Source organism: Antechinus flavipes, chromosome 2 (assembly GCF_016432865.1).
Source record: "Antechinus flavipes isolate AdamAnt ecotype Samford, QLD, Australia chromosome 2, AdamAnt_v2, whole genome shotgun sequence".
Taxonomy (NCBI): domain Eukaryota; kingdom Metazoa; phylum Chordata; class Mammalia; order Dasyuromorphia; family Dasyuridae; genus Antechinus; species Antechinus flavipes.
The window spans coordinates 229,496,816-229,512,465 of NC_067399.1; the positions used below are offsets into that span (position 1 = coordinate 229,496,816).

A 15,650-nucleotide genomic window follows, 5' to 3' on the forward strand; every position below is an offset into this window, starting at 1 on the left:
ACTTACTATATATAAAGCACTGTGCTAAGTCCTGGAGATATCAGCTTATATTTTTTTTTTTTTAATAGCTTTTTATTTACAAGTTATTATGTATGGGTAATTTTACAGCATTGACAATTGCCAAACCTTTTGTTCCAATTTTTCCCCTCCTTCCCCCCACCCCCTTCCCTAGATGGCAGGATGACCAGTAGATGTTAAATATATTACAGTATAAATTAGATACACAATAAGAATACATGACCAAACCGTTATTTTGCTATCAGCTTATATTCTAACAGGCTGCAATTTTTATAGAAAAGGCCAGTGGTCCTTAGGATTCTGGAGCAAAGCAGGTGGTAAGGCTGCTTCTTTAATGTCATTTCCACTGAAAAAATTCTATCAGTTCCTGATGCTCAATCATATGAAAGTACCCAGGTCTTCAGTAATAGGAACTCTCTTTTCTGGGTCTTTAGTAGATGGCTGTAGCATAAAGAGAACTGTTGCTAGGCTACTGTACAGATGTTTCCTAGGATGACAGCAGAAGGTCTGAGTTAGAGGCATTGCTATTCCAAAGACCCTTTGGTTCAGGGTCCCTGGTGTGTTTCCATTAGAAATGATGGTTCAAGTTTTGGTGGTGATTTGACCTGCCTGGTACGTGTTGCTTTCTGTCTCTCAGGATGCCTTACTCCTTCAGCTAGGCTGATTTACCTGCCATGTGAATGGCAGAAGAGCCAGCTTTCAGCTACTAGCTGTGGGAGCTTGGCTGGAAGCAGGATTGGCAGTCTGAGGAGCTGCCATTCCCAGGGCTGTTGTGCCTATTTGTCTATTAGTAGCAATTGGTCAGAAATTGTTGTTGGAGGCAGTGAGAAAGATTCCTCACTGATGTCTACAGGGCCTAGAAAAGAAGCAGGTCGGGTAGTTTGGGGTACACCACTATTCCCAGTGCTCTTGGATCCAGGATCTTGATACCATCAAGATCTGAGGAGACATGGTACTCAAGGTGGTAGTAATACAGACTAGCATTCTATATTAAGTATACTTACATGAGGAAATCTAGGAACCAAAGAAGGAAGTATGGTAGCTTTTGGATGAAGAGTGGGGGAAGCAGAGCAGAAGTGATAACATTGAAGTATTGATCCTACAGTCTACCTATACAGCAGAAGGAAAAAGGATGAGGAATCAGTGGTACAGATCACAAGCTTGTCATGGTGGCAGTGACAGGGGACTTCAGTTACCCAGAAATCTGTCGGAGCTGTCTTCTTCTGCCAAAAGCTGAGCCACTAATAATTTCTTGACTTTCTTTAACGATGCTTTCATCCTTCAAAAGGTGGAGAAATCATCAAGGGAAACTTCTATTCTGGACCTGATTCAGACCTACAAGAAAGAACTGGTTGCTTGGGTGGAAATGATGGGAACCTCAGGGGTAAGTGACTAATCTGTTTTAAAGAGTTTGTGATACAGAAGAAGAGTTGGGCAGTCTGACATGAACCCTAGATTTTGGAAAAGTGGATTACAAAGGACCCAGAGATAGCTTAACCTAAATTCTACCTAAAATCCTACAGGGAAAGTCTGTTCAGGAAGGATGGAAAATTCTCGTGAATGAAATTCTGAAGACAGAGAAAGAAACAATTCTCATATGGAAGAAAAGGAATTGATGATTTTAAGAGACTGGTATAAATGTAGAGGAACTCATCAGCCAATTTAGATGTGTAAAAGCCATGCACAAAAGATGAGACCAAGGACTGACAAGAATGAATACAAAAGCCTGCCATGGTCCTATTAAATTGTCAGGAGTGCTAAAATACAGAATGAGCTGAGAATGGAAAAGAAATCTGAGATGAACAGAAATTTTTTTTTAAGCTATAAAATATTGGAGAAAAATGGTGGATAGAGAGGGCATAGGACAGCTTTTTGGAGTAGATGACTGATTGAAGGCACAACTCTCAGATGTGATATTGCGTTTATATTTTCTGACAAGAAAAAAGATCTTAAGATAGAATAAGATGGAAGTAAAATGGCTCATGGGGAGTTGATGCTGTCCATGATAACTATGAAACATATCATTGGGTCTTGAAAGAACAAACATAGATAGTCATTAGGCCGTTGCCTGTAATATTTTCTTTTCTTTTTTCTTTTTTCTTTTTCCTTTTTTTTTTTTTTTTTTTTTTGGCTGAGGCAACTGGGGCTAAGTGACTTGCCCAGGGTCACATAGCTAGGAAGTGTTAAGTGTGTGAACCCAGATTTGAACTCAGGTCCTCCTGACCTTAATAAGATTGAATATGTAAGACTTGGTCTATTTTTTGTTTCTGTTTTTTGGGTTTTTTGTTTTGTTTTGTTTTGTTTTGCTGAGGCAATTGGGGTTAAATGACTTGCCTAGGGTCACATAGCTAGGAAATGTTAAAAATGTGTGAGGCCAGATTTGAACTGAAGTCCTCCTGACTTCAGGGCTGATGCTCTATTCACTGTGCCACCTAGCTGCCCCTGCCTGTGATATTTTCAAAGATCATCTTGCTCAGTGATCTTTGAAAATTAAGAACTGATCATGACAGACTAAACTTATTTTCTTTCTTTTTTTTTTGGACAGGCTTATTATATTTCTATAGAGCTAGCTTACCTAGATCTCAGCAAAACATTTGACAAAGTCATTCATCAAATTATGTGGACAAAGAAAAGTAATATGGTCTAGGAAATAATATAATTAATGCTTGGATGCCAAGTTGGAGACAGGTACATATATAGTGAGGTATTATAGGGATCAGTGCAGGATGAAAGCATGAATGATGCTTATCAAATTTGCAGGTTGCTCAGTTGATCATAGCACCAGATAGGTTCTGAACATTGTGCTAAGTGCTGGGATATAAGATGCAAATGAAATAGATCCTGCCCTCAAGGAGTTTATATTCTTTAGGTAGAGATAAAATGCACAGCCATGTCTATACAAAGTAAATGGAGATGTGTTATGGTGTAGCAGTTAGACAGCTATTCCTAAACCCAGGAAGACCGGGCTTCAAGTACTGTTTGTGACTCAGGACCAGTCCTTCAGCCTTATATTCACTGGTGGACAGAGTTACAAGATCTTGGTAGGTGGAGATGGATACACTAATAATTACAGGCGGGGATCAAGAAAGGCCTCATATAGGAAATGTTTAAAATAAGCTTTCATGGAAACTACAAATTTGTCTTAGCAAATTTGCAGATGACATAAAGCTTGGAGCAATAGATAATACAGAGGACATAGTAAGGTTCAAAAGTAATCTCAAATACTCTCAAGTTCCTCTTTTTCTTCATTCTATTCCCATCCCCTAAGCCATTTACTCACCTAGAGTTTCCTTCTTGAGCTAACTAGAGAATGTAGATATTTTAGATTTGAAGTTTGATTTAGATTGAAAACTGTTACTATTAGAGTTAAAGTAATTATACAAAGAATGCTTTTGTTGAAGATGTGATTTATTGTAGAAAGTGATCTGTAGGAAGCTTATTCCCTTTTTATACTTTGTTTAAGGATATCTTCAATATGTACCTAGACCAATGAGATGAGAAAGCAGACATGGATCATGTTTTAGTTAGTAATTACATATAGTGTTTTTTTCATTTTTACCAGTGTAATTTGGTACTGATTTTGACCCTTCTGGTCTGACTTCTTGTGGATAAACCAATTTGGAAATGACTTCAACATTTGTGAACAATCACTTCCTTTCTGTTAAGATAAGCCACTTTGAATGCAAGACCTCCTCTGTGGTTATAATTTGTTGATTACAGAAAAGTTTGATTCAGTAGCAAACCACACAGATATAAAGACCTATATATATATGTATTTTAAGGTTTGGCCTTTTTATGTCTTAAAATCATACAACTTTCCATGATGGTAATCATAGAGAAAATTGTTTAATCATCTTTTGATTACCAAAAAAATATTATTTAAGGCATAAAATAGAGAAGTGTACCTGATTAAAAAGTGCTCACTAATGTTAAGGTAATGGAAGATGTCCTGTGCAGACTGAATAGAAGAGAGATTCTTGAAAACATGGTCAGGTATTTTACTTACTCACATTTGCAAATGATACTGTACTAATTGCATCAATCAAACCACTTTTGGATCTTTTCTGTGAGATTCATGTCCTTTGAAGAAATTAACCTAGCAATCTATGGAGAAAAGATCCAAGACAGTAAAGAATCCATATTGCTTAGTTAATTACATATAGTTGACTATATAATCCTTAAATTGATCCATCAGTTCCTGCTTCAGGTTTGGGCCTTGCTAACTGGCTGTGAACTGAGCCCAGGAGGCATAACAGAGAGAGTGATGGTGATTGCATTGGGAAATTTCACAGTTCCTCTAGCAACAACACTCAATTTACTCCATACCAAAGTTATCTTCTGAGCAGTGATGTATTTCTGGTTCTACTATGTAACTATGAATCATAGAACACTATGACCCTTAGAAAGAGTCAGATTAGTTCATTTGGACCTTGGAACTTAAACTCATCAAGGCCAACTAGGTACTTTCGTGGCCTATTTTGGATTCCAACTCATTCTTGATTTTTGTTCTGTCCTTTCAAGTATTATTCCATTTTTCAGAGAAAACAGAAGCAAGATAATAGTTAAGTAGTTGAGCTGAACATCATCAATTACTATTCAATTCAACAATATTTATTAAATGAGCTGCTGTACACCAGGCACTGTATGAGGCACCAGTGATACAAAGATATTAAATAGCCCTGTCTCTCAAGTTGCTTATATTTTATTATCATTGACTCATTTACTTTATGCAGTATCCTTTCTTTGATCCTCTCTTTTTTTTTTCCCCAAAAGGGTTTTTTTAAGTTATATTTTCTTTTCCTTGATATTTTCCTCCAGGCTCAGATTATACTGACTTTCAGTATACCTGACACTTTTTATAGGATCATACCATATTTTTATATTCATCCTATATTACCTTCCTTTGCTTCCATCTTGTATTACAAAGGTTTTTTATCCCTGAATTGGTTGAAGAGTTTCCACATCAGTCTTTTTCCCTTTTCCTTCTCATGAGGTATTTGATGCAAAGATTGTTCTTTTTCTATTTGACATTTTCTTATTCTAGTTGTATTGATTTTGTTCATGCAAAAGCCTTTCAATACGTCATTACCAAAAGTATTTTATCTTTTGTGGTTTTCTCAGTTCCTTCTTTGATTATGTATTCTATTCCAGTCATAGTTGTTTATTTATAAGTTCTGTCTCTAAAAATAATTGGACATCTTTATTCTTCTTGTGTTGTAGATATTTATCTACTTTGATACTTAGCTGTAAGCAGTTATCTTTCCCTTCTTTTTCAGTTTAAAACCCTCTAGATTGTATTTTCAAGATTTTAGGCAAATACGTTTTTATTATACTGAATGTTCTAATAATCACTGTTACCTCCAATATTGTAATTAGTGTGTATGTTGTTCTTTTTCATCTTTTCTAGTCACTCTGTATCCCTTAATAAATGTCTTTTCATATTTCTTGGAATTCTTCACTTTTGTAATTCCTGTGGTACAAATACTCCTTTATGGTCACATATTATAATTTATTTGTCCTTTTTATGATTGTTGGCCATATAGTCTCCAGGTCTCAGATACTATCCTCTTAACCAGCTCTTCATTTTCCCAAATCTGCTCTTTTCTTAGAAGTGCCTAACTTCAGTTGGTAGTAGTTAAAATACTATCTGTACCCATATGGTCTTCAATTTCTTTCAGAACTTAATCCAAAGAGTTGCTTTCTGGGTTACTTGTGTTGCTGTGATGTATTGCCAAGTGAATCACCAGAAATGTATGGTAGTCATCAGGTTTGATAAGTGTTGGAAGGTTCTCTTACTTTCCAGATACATGGTCAGAAAGATAGCCGATCTCTTTACTGTTACCGTCCCTTCTGTAGATAGCTGCCCTCATGGTAGGCATAATATAAGGTCACAGCAAAGAAAGAAATCTCTACAATTATTGCAAGGGAAGTAGGAGACTTAATCAGCAAAGAATAAAAAGAATTGCTGTATAGTAGTGAGGACTTCTTTGAGATTAAATAATGTGAAATAGGCCTATTTGGCATGGTTGCCTAACTTTGTCCAACTTTGTTTTGTAACTTTCCAGTAAGAACAAAGAAGGGTGATGATGGGAATAACCCAAGGTATAATTTAGTAATGCATGGTAGCTGATGGGACAAAGGGGTACAAGAACAGAGAATAGTATATAATTGAGTATTTCCACTAATTTCCAATTCAAGTTTAACCTTTACTGAATTGAGAGTTGCAGTATTCCTTGCTTCCTATTGCTTTTTTCCAGACTTTCCTTCTGCTTCCATCACTCAGCAACTGCCCCTTCTCTAAGATTCAGTCTATCTAAATATGTCATCCAGCACACATCCAGGTAGCAGTCATACCCTGACTCTCAAGACATTCTTTTCTTTTCTCTTAAATTCATTACCTGGCTCACAGTTTTCTTCTCTGCCCCAAATTCTGTCCAGATACTAGGAGACTACAGCATATTACTATTTCCTTAGATACCCAGACCTCCTAATTCTACAATCTCCTTACCCCACATGTCCTACTTCTGGAATCACAGCCACACACAGAGACAGTCTCACTCTTGATGTTCCACTCAACTAAGAGTTGACCAAGTTGACCGTGACAAAGACTTATGAAATTCTTCTATCTAATCATAACTTTCCATTCTTCCATCTCTTCCTATTTTGCATTTTATCTCTTTCATTGACTCAAGTCTCTTAATTCTTCAATACTCTTCCAAACTATTATTATCTTTCTCTTGTTCCTCTTTCTTCCCTTCTCAATCAATCGTGACTCTATAGTTAACCAATTCAACTCATGGATCGCCTGCCCCTTCTCCTACTGATGATCATCATGCCTTGAGAAATCTCAGACAGAACTAGACATTCTACAGACAGTCATTAGATAGCCCAAATGTACTCCCACTGTGCCAAGACCATTCTTTTATTCCTCCTTATTTGATTATCTTTTACAAAAGTCTCCAAAACTTCTTTTTCTACCTTTACAGCCAAATTCCTTTAAAAAGCTACTTATGCTAATTTCTAGTTCCTCTTTTCTCACTCAATTCTCAAAATCCTTTTCAATCTGCCTTCATTTCTTATAAAAAATTGGCATAAGTAGCTTTTTTTTTTTTTCTAGGAATCCTACCCTAGAACTGAGCCCTGTACTAGAATTTCCCAATTTCTGCCAAGAACACCCCTCTCTTTCCAGGCATTCAGCTTTGCAACAAGCAGGTCATTCCTGATTACCCAATCGCCCTCACCCCATAAAATCCATCACTTGCCAGGTCTTATTGATTCTACTTCTACAGCTTCTATTAGATCCATACTCTTTTTCCCATTCATATGATTACTATACTAAGAGAGACCTTCTTCCCTTCTTACCTGTACTACTACAATAGCCTTGGAATTGCTTAAAGGATCTCCTTTTCAGTCTGTCTTCCACACAACTGCCAAAGGCTTAAAGCACAGGTTTGTGCACTGAAGGTCGCACTGAAGCAAGGAAGTGGACCCAAAAGCAAGTAGGAGTGACTTAGAACAACAGGGAGCCCTGCACAGTGAATTGAGGAATACATTTTGGGGAAACGTGGCAGAAGAGATGAAGGATAGGAAGTGATGACCAGAGATGAATTTCAGAGTCCAGGATTATCCCTAAAGGCAGTACACTTATTTATGATAGTGAAATTTAGGGTTTGACCATCCCTATGAGTAGCTATGGTCAAATGAATTGAGAAAACTGATGAGGTTGGACTCCAGAATGTTTTCAAGGGCATGTGTAATATATGCTAAACTCCCTCAATATTAGGACAGAGACTGGAATGGAGAGGAAGAATTTGATCAAGATAATAGTAGCCAGGATCTGAATAGGATAATAATGGATAGATAGATAGCAAGGTGGTCCAGAGTATTGAGACAGAGGAGCTAGGGAGATGGAGTGAGGCTAGGTAAGGATACAGTCCAGAGAGAATCTATAAATGTCAGATGATGGAAAGAATATGGAAAGAAATATTTTTTATTTGTTTAATAACAGAGTGCATTCCAGAGATCACAAATGGGCAGGAGGGTAAAGGAAAGGACGCTGAAAAAGACCAGAGTTGAGCTTGTTTGTGATGATAGTTCAAAAGGAATCAGAGGAAATGTTTTCACTTTGAAAAATTGAAGAAAGAAGAGGTTTGGAACCAGTGAGATGGAGAGGGTGTTAGAAGGTTGGTCAGCAAGAGCAAAAGAGTTGTCATGCAAATTTAAGTATCCATTTGAGATCTAATAACTTGAATTTGTAGTGGATCTTAGTAGCATAGTGGTGCTAGTTGATATGACTTCCTTCATGAGGAGTTCAGGAATTTGATGAGAGTGTGGATGGCAAGTGGCAGCAGGTGGGATGGAGTAGGTCAAGGGTGCAAGGGAGTCCAGAACAAAGGACAATAACATTGCATAGTTTAAGTAGTTTTTAAATATAAGATCAAGGCTAGGAGACGAGGAACAGTTTAAGATTATAGATTCTGTGAAAACAAGGAATGTAATAGAGAAATTAAAATATAGGAGATTATGACTAGAGAATAGAAATACAGAGTTTAAAATCATGGAGATGTCACAATGATGGGAAATGCTGAAATTTAAGTTATGCCTAACTTTGAGTAACTGAGATTGGGTAAAAGTTTATCTTAAACTTTTCATCCCTTGATGCTGAAGGGAATGATGAACTTGAAGGCCAAGATGTCGGAGAGGCTAGCATTATGTATATTGTGAAGTTTGTAAGCCAGTAGGAGCTGAGATGAAGGGAGGAAATTATGGGGGCATGTATTGAGCACCTTGAGAGGCAAGGAAGAATACCCAGGTTATCTGATAGGTGACAGCAACAAGGATTTGATTAGGATGATGTAGAGTGTACTGATGGAGTGAACATCAAAGAAGTTGCTAAGAGATGGTAGTTGAGGGGAAGATAATAGGATTACATATTTATAGCTAGATTTCTAGCTAGAAGGGGCTATTGGATCTTAATCACATCATTTTACAGAGAAAGGAATTGAGACAGAGAGAGAAAAGTGATTTACTCAGAATCATACAGCTAATAAGAGCCTCACACTGCCTCCCCATGCTACCTCAGCATCTAGGCCTGGTGTCTCTGGGGCCATGAGAACTGTCCAACTAGTGCTAGAGAAGAGAACCAGGGATATCTTTAAGATGTGTGTGATCCCTTGCAGAAAAAGACAGCTCAAGATAGAAAAGACATGAGGAAGATGTCTAGGAGGAAGGCGAGTTCCAAAGGAGCCTGGGGAAGTTACAGCATAGGAGATTTGTTTCTGAGTAAGAGAAATAATAGGGAATGAATTGTTGTTATTGTTTGTTATTTCAGTATGACTCTTTGTGACCTCATTTAGGGTTTCCCTGGCAAAGATACCAAATACCAAAGTGGTTTAGTATTTCCTTCTCCAGCTCATTTTACAGATGAGGAGCTGAAGCAAACAGGATGAAGCGACTTGCCCAGGGACACTGAGATAATGAGTGTCGAAGCTGGATTTGAACTTAGGCTTTCCCAACTCCAGACCCAGAACTCTTATCTATAATGCAGTCTGGCTGATCCTAGAGAATGAATAAAAGGATGGTTTCTGGGAAAGGGGTAGAACTAAGTTGGATCAATAAAAGGGTAGAAACAGGTAGTAGGAAAAGTAGTTTTCACTTTCTCATCCAGTGATTTGAAAGCTAAAAGCTCTGGTAGTTCTTCTGTAGCTATCCATGAAAGAAGTCACACTTTAACTACTAGCCTAGAGGACAGACCATTGAACTTGGCATCAAGAAGCTCTGAGTTTACACCTCATCTCTTTTACTAACTTGGGCCAAGCAATCAACCTTTGAGCCGCAGTTTGTAAAAAGGGAATAATGCCTACTTTTCAGGCTTGTTGTGACATTCAAATGAAGTAATTTATGTCAAGCACTTTGCAAACTTTGCTTTGTATAAATGTCAGTAATTGTTATAACCTGGGCATGCAGAAATAGAGATTGAATTAACCAATTCAACCAGATTTAAATTGATTAGTTAATGCTACTCATTTCCCATTATAAGCTGTAATACATATAAAACAAAGGTCTAGATAGGTTTTGATCCTGTGGCTGCTACTTCTTAGTTGTATGATTTTGGTTGAGCCACTCAACCTTTATGAGTCTCATTTTCCCTATGTATAAAATGAGGCATTTCCAAAGCCTCCATCCCTCCATAACGTGTTTTGCTCTGGAGAGATGATGGCTGAGATCCCACAAATCTGAGATATTTGTTTTTGCCTCATAGATCATACTGGTATGAGCTGGTGGTCAGAAGGACACTTAGCTAGACCATGTTGCTGAAGTGATTTTGTTCATTTCTCTAGGTTCTTTCAATGTGACTCTCTAGAAGGACTGGGGGATTCACGGTTAGACTGGTTTTTGTTGTCTGTCCTTAGAGCTTTGTGCTTAAAGGAAAAGTGGGCTTTCTATACTTATCATTAGAGGCCAGAGTGCATACTGTGGAATCTATAGTTATATCAATCCACCTTGGGGACTTTCTGCAAAGATAATAGACCTTCCAGATGCTTTTTGTCTGATTTGGAGAACTCTATCCTGTTCATTTTGGGAAGACAAATATATGTGGTAATTATGGGAGATTTTTAGCAATGAGTCCCATGGACATGGAAGAGTTGAATTCCTTGGGGTAGACAAAATTGACATTGCTTTCTTGTCTGCTAACAATAAGATTGGGAGATAAGAGAAAATCCTGGTCTTGATGTTTCTAACTCTGCTTACAGACCGTTCCGCGTCCTACCCAAATAGCCTCAGCCGTTCACCTTCTGTCAACTATCAAGAGCGCACAGATAATTTGATTACCAGTGTGTCCCCCGCTGCCACCAGCAACTCAGGAACCCAGTATGTCTCAGACTTCAGTGTCCGGGCTCTTACAGATCTGCAGTATGTTAAGGTAAGGACCATGCAGTCTAGCACTTCGTGCATATCTCCTTGGGCTTCCTCCTTCCCCTGCCCAGCTAGATCAGGCTACGTGGATTTCTTTGTCTATGTTGTCCTTTTCTAGTCTCAAGATGTTATTTTTTTCTATTAAATGACTATACTTCATTCTTGATTAGCTTTTCCATCCCTCATTTTCCCTTGAAATCTACCCATCTGTTCTATCAGCTAGATCTCTGCTTTCCATGACTCTGACTCTTTCCCCTTGCAGATCACACGGCAGCAGTACCAGAATGGATTGATGGCCTCAAGAATGGAGAGCAGCCCCCAGACTCCTATAGACAACCTCACTTCTGAAGGCATATTGTTAGAGAAGGTGGAGCTACAGATGACTGATGAGACTACAAGCCTTCTCCATGAGCAAAATTCTCTCCAGAACAAAACCTTTCAAAACTCCCATGAGAGCCCCATGTGACAGGGGGGCCCGGGGCCCCCTATCAATCCCTTGGGGGCCTCCCTAGTGGGCCCACATCCACAGAGGGAGCAGAGCAGACAGGGGACCATGGCCCCAGCCACCCCTTTGATAACCTGTCTGGCTCTCCAAACAGATGTTCCCCAGCTTGTTTTAGGCAGGGAGGAGGCTTTGCCTTTCCACAGGGAGCCTTAGCAGAATTTCCAGGGAATAGCAGTTTCCTGGAATTTCTGTAGGATTGCCTGGGTAGTACTGCCCAGGGGCAGATCCCTGGAACAATTAGGAAGGGGCAAGGATTTTGTTTTTTAAACTGAGAGGATTTCTAAAGAAAGCTCATTGCTGCTCTTTCTAAATTTCACTTTGGGGAGAGGGTGGGATAGGCTTGGGTTAATAATGGGGTTAGGAGTTTTTATTAAATTTTTTTAAAGAAAAAGTTGGGGTACTGCCTCACCTGAGGTATCTCCCCCAGGAAGCAATAGCCATAATCCCCTTCCCTTTAGCTTGAGCTTCTAGCTTATTTTCCCTGACTCAGGGACCCCCACCTGCCTCCTGCCCAGGCCTTCTTGATGAATCACATCCTAGAGGGCTTGCTAGAGAAAGGAGATAATACCCTATATATCAGGCAAGAAACTTAATATCTTTAGATAGAATTACCTAGGCATGTGACTGAGGGATTACTCCTGAGAACTGGGGAAGATGAGTGCTTCTGAATGGTCAACATTTGGCATCTGATTGCATTTTTGATCAAGGATGCATTAAATGAAGCTATGGAGGGGAGCTTCTATAAAGTCAGGGTCCAGAATCTTCCTGAATCCAGAACTCCTTGAGTTGTGCAGAATGGCTCCATGGTATATTTAGTAAACTGGGTCATAACTTTCATGCCTTTTGATTATATAGCTCCCCTGCAACTACCCTTTACTCTGACCCCGTTACGATGAGAACTGAAAAGTATTAGGGTCCAGAGTCATTAATATCCGCCCCTTTCCTTTCTTGAACCAAAGTCATGGCCCTAATGGGAAGAACAGAGATTGTTCAGGGGTATTTGTGTTGCTGACAACAAGTTCTTTAGAAGCCAAGTCAAAGACAGACTCCTGACCTGGGAGAAGCCATCTAAAATTTCAATATTCCCTATTTTCAATCCAGTTTTATCCTTCTACCAGGGCAAACCCCCCCAGCCTTCCCTCTAAGGATTGGAGATGAGAACTGTGAGATGGATGAGCTCCCCTTTTTGGTTACACTGCAACAGAAGGCTGAATGCTCTTCCTTGCTCAACAGCTTCTGCATTTCTTTCAGGGAGGGAATTAATTGTACCATCTACAAAGCCCTGTCTGGATATTCCTGCTCTAAGACAATCATCCTGAATTCTATGGATGTTATTAATGGTACTGTAACCCTGAAGTTCAAGTCTTTCCCCAAAACTCTCTGCAGGTCTCTTTTTTTTGGCCCTGTCCTAGAACTCTAGATTTTCTTATTGAGGATGCCTTGGGACCAAGTTGCTCATTACCTATTGTTCAAGAGGAACAAAGAACCAGGGCCCAACAACCATATGAAAAATAGAAACGGTTTCTTTGAGGTGTTATTTTTTTTCCCAACCAACAGAGTCCTACCCTCAGGTACTCTGATCTCCAGATGCCTAAAGAATCCCATCTCTTGGGACCAAGAAATATCTTGTGTCAACGGATGCCTGCCCCTTTTTGGGTCATCTGAAAACAAAGGGGGCATGGTTTTCCCCAGTTTTGCATCATTCATTGTCCTACTAGAGTAAATTACCTCCATAGATTGGCAGTCACCAGACCTTTTGTGGGAAAATACTACCTTAATTCTCCAGGAGCAACTGTGACCATCCTCAATCAGGAAGTGATAAGACTTGAGTTCTTGTGAGACCTGTTAAAAATGCAAGGGAATCCTATGGTATAGCCAGGGTAAGCAAAATTCATTGGTCTGAACCAAATGGATGTGTGTTGAATAGAACGAGGCAGATCACACATACTTCCACACCTACCTCTTTTTAAACATATGGTTACTGCCAACAGATGCTCCTTACTCCCAACTTCTGGACAATATATTCCTGCTGATGGTCAGGCAGCATTCCCAAATGTTTCTGGTCCAAAAACTTCCTCCTTCTACTGGAGGAAGGAGGAACTTTCCAACTTCCCACAACCTGACCTTGCCTTTTCTTCTATGCGCTTTATTCCTGGGCCTGAATTACATACTGGAATTGTCCTTTTTTTTTTTTGCTTCTTCCCACAAACTGAAAGCGACCTTCATAGACAGCATCCAAATGCAATAGACAGGTCATATCCAACTTTGCAAATAACTCCTATTTATTTTGTGCGAGATTTTAATTTGTATATTTTTGTGATTTTTTTTTTTTTTTTTTTGCCATTGTTATAACTTTGACTCTCGGGAAGTTTTGCTGTTTCATTTTGAGTCTGTGTCTTTTGTCACAAAGCTGGTGATATTTGCTAAACAAGATATGGAATTTATTTTTGATTGGGAATAAAAATGAAACATCTGTATAAATCTCATTGGGTTTGAAATCCTTCTGAACTCTGAAAGTTCAAGGGACAAACATTCTCAGAAAAACAGATGGATTCTTTCTTTTATTAATTCTATTCCCAGTGACAGGACAGGTATTCTGGATCCGTTGGGTAATTAAGTATTAGCATGATTGGAAACAGGATTATACTCAAGATGGAGAGGAGACAGATGATATAATTGGCACGGGTTTGGAATCAGAAGATTTGGTTTCAGGTCCCCATTTCTGCTGTGTACTATCTCTGTGACTCAGACAAGTCACCATCCCTCCCTCTTTGGGGCTCAGTTTCCTTGTTTGTAAGATGGATGAATGACTTATACCAGAACATATCTGGGGCAGGTAGGTGACCAGTGGATAGAGTATCAGGCCTGGAATCAGGGAGACTCATCTTCCCAATTTCAAATCTAGCCTCAGATCCTTCCTATGTGACCCTGGGCAAATCACTGAACCCTGTTTGCTTCAGTCTCATCTGTAAAATTAGCTGGAAATGGCAAAACACTCCAATATCTTTGGCATGAAGACTCAGACATGACTGAACAACAGAAGATCTCTAAGGTCCTTTGCAATTCTAACATTCCACCAAAGTCTTTCCAACATTCTGATCTTTGCATGGCTCTGGATCTGGAGTGAGAAGATGCACATTTTTAACTCTGGTTCTGTAATTAATCTTGGCTTAGTCATTTGCCAGCTTTGGGAAATATAGAGCTTAATCCTCCAATTCTGAATATAATCCCAGGAACACCATATCTTTGGATAAGGAATCCAGGGTCAGGTGAAAGACTTTCTTAAGACAATTTACAAGTTGTGTATTTGGAGGCAAGTCCTCCGGATATAATATAATGAAGGTAACCTTGCTTCATATAAGTATTCAGCCTGTAAAGGTCTATTCCAAGATGCTTCTAAGAAGGGGTGGAGATCATAATTAAGGAAATCAAGAAGGAAACACGGGCTAATGTCCAGGTACAAGAGATAAGAACAAAGAGGCAGATCTGGAGGCTGGTATAAGAGGAAGGAGTTAGTAGTGGACCCAGAGTTACCATCTCCAAAAAACTGATGGATTCTTTAAAGTCTGTGGGTAATGACATTTTAAATTCCTACTAATATTAGATAATCTTACATATTAAGCCCCTAATATTCTCTTATAGTTTTTCTGGGGGAATCAGATTAAGAGAAAAATGACTTCTCTAACCATAAGGAACTCCTTTGGGGCCTATAGAGATTGGCACACTTTACCCACTCCCTTCTCCACTCTGAGGTACTTTGGACATATGTAAGTGGTCTGGACACTCCCAGTATAACATCTGGTAAAAATGGACTCAATAATGGTTTTGTCATCTTTGATAAGAGTCCCCTTGCAGTCGGGTAGTTTACTTAATGAACCCAGACCTCTTAGGCTCAAGGTTGGCTTCAAGCCTCAATATTTCTACCTTGAGGTTTGCTGGGAGTCAAAATCTGAACAAATATCACCAAATTGCGTATCAGGAGTGTGTTTACCAGTAAACCTGATGCTACTACTTGTCCTGGCTAATGTCACACATTGCCTGTGTTAGTGACTGGGATATTAGCTACACATTTCCCCAGTTTCCCACATCAGTGTATGGATGAACACTGTTTTATCAGCATTTTCAAGAGATGAAATGGTCAAGCCTACTGTGCCTGGAGGCAAGGGATCCATAGGCCAGACAAGAACATATTTCGCTTCTTCAGAGGATA

General features: G+C 39.1%; 1 protein-coding gene across 2 annotated transcripts in view; it reads left to right on the top strand.

Annotated features, from left to right (window-relative positions):
• The window catches only part of CNNM4 (cyclin and CBS domain divalent metal cation transport mediator 4), a 57,124-nt gene extending 43,198 nt beyond the window's left edge, over positions 1-13,926 (top strand). Inside the window, exons 6-8 of one of the 2 annotated variants that reach the window (XM_051976414.1) lie at positions 1,307-1,402; positions 10,773-10,942; positions 11,198-13,926. In XM_051976414.1, the coding sequence (XP_051832374.1) occupies positions 1,307-1,402; positions 10,773-10,942; positions 11,198-11,401 (470 nt within the window). In that variant the 3' untranslated portion in view covers positions 11,402-13,926. The remainder of the gene's footprint in view (positions 1-1,306; positions 1,403-10,772; positions 10,943-11,197) is intronic. The other variant, XM_051976415.1, reaches the window with a different exon arrangement.
• Positions 13,927-15,650: the final 1,724 nt, after the last annotated feature.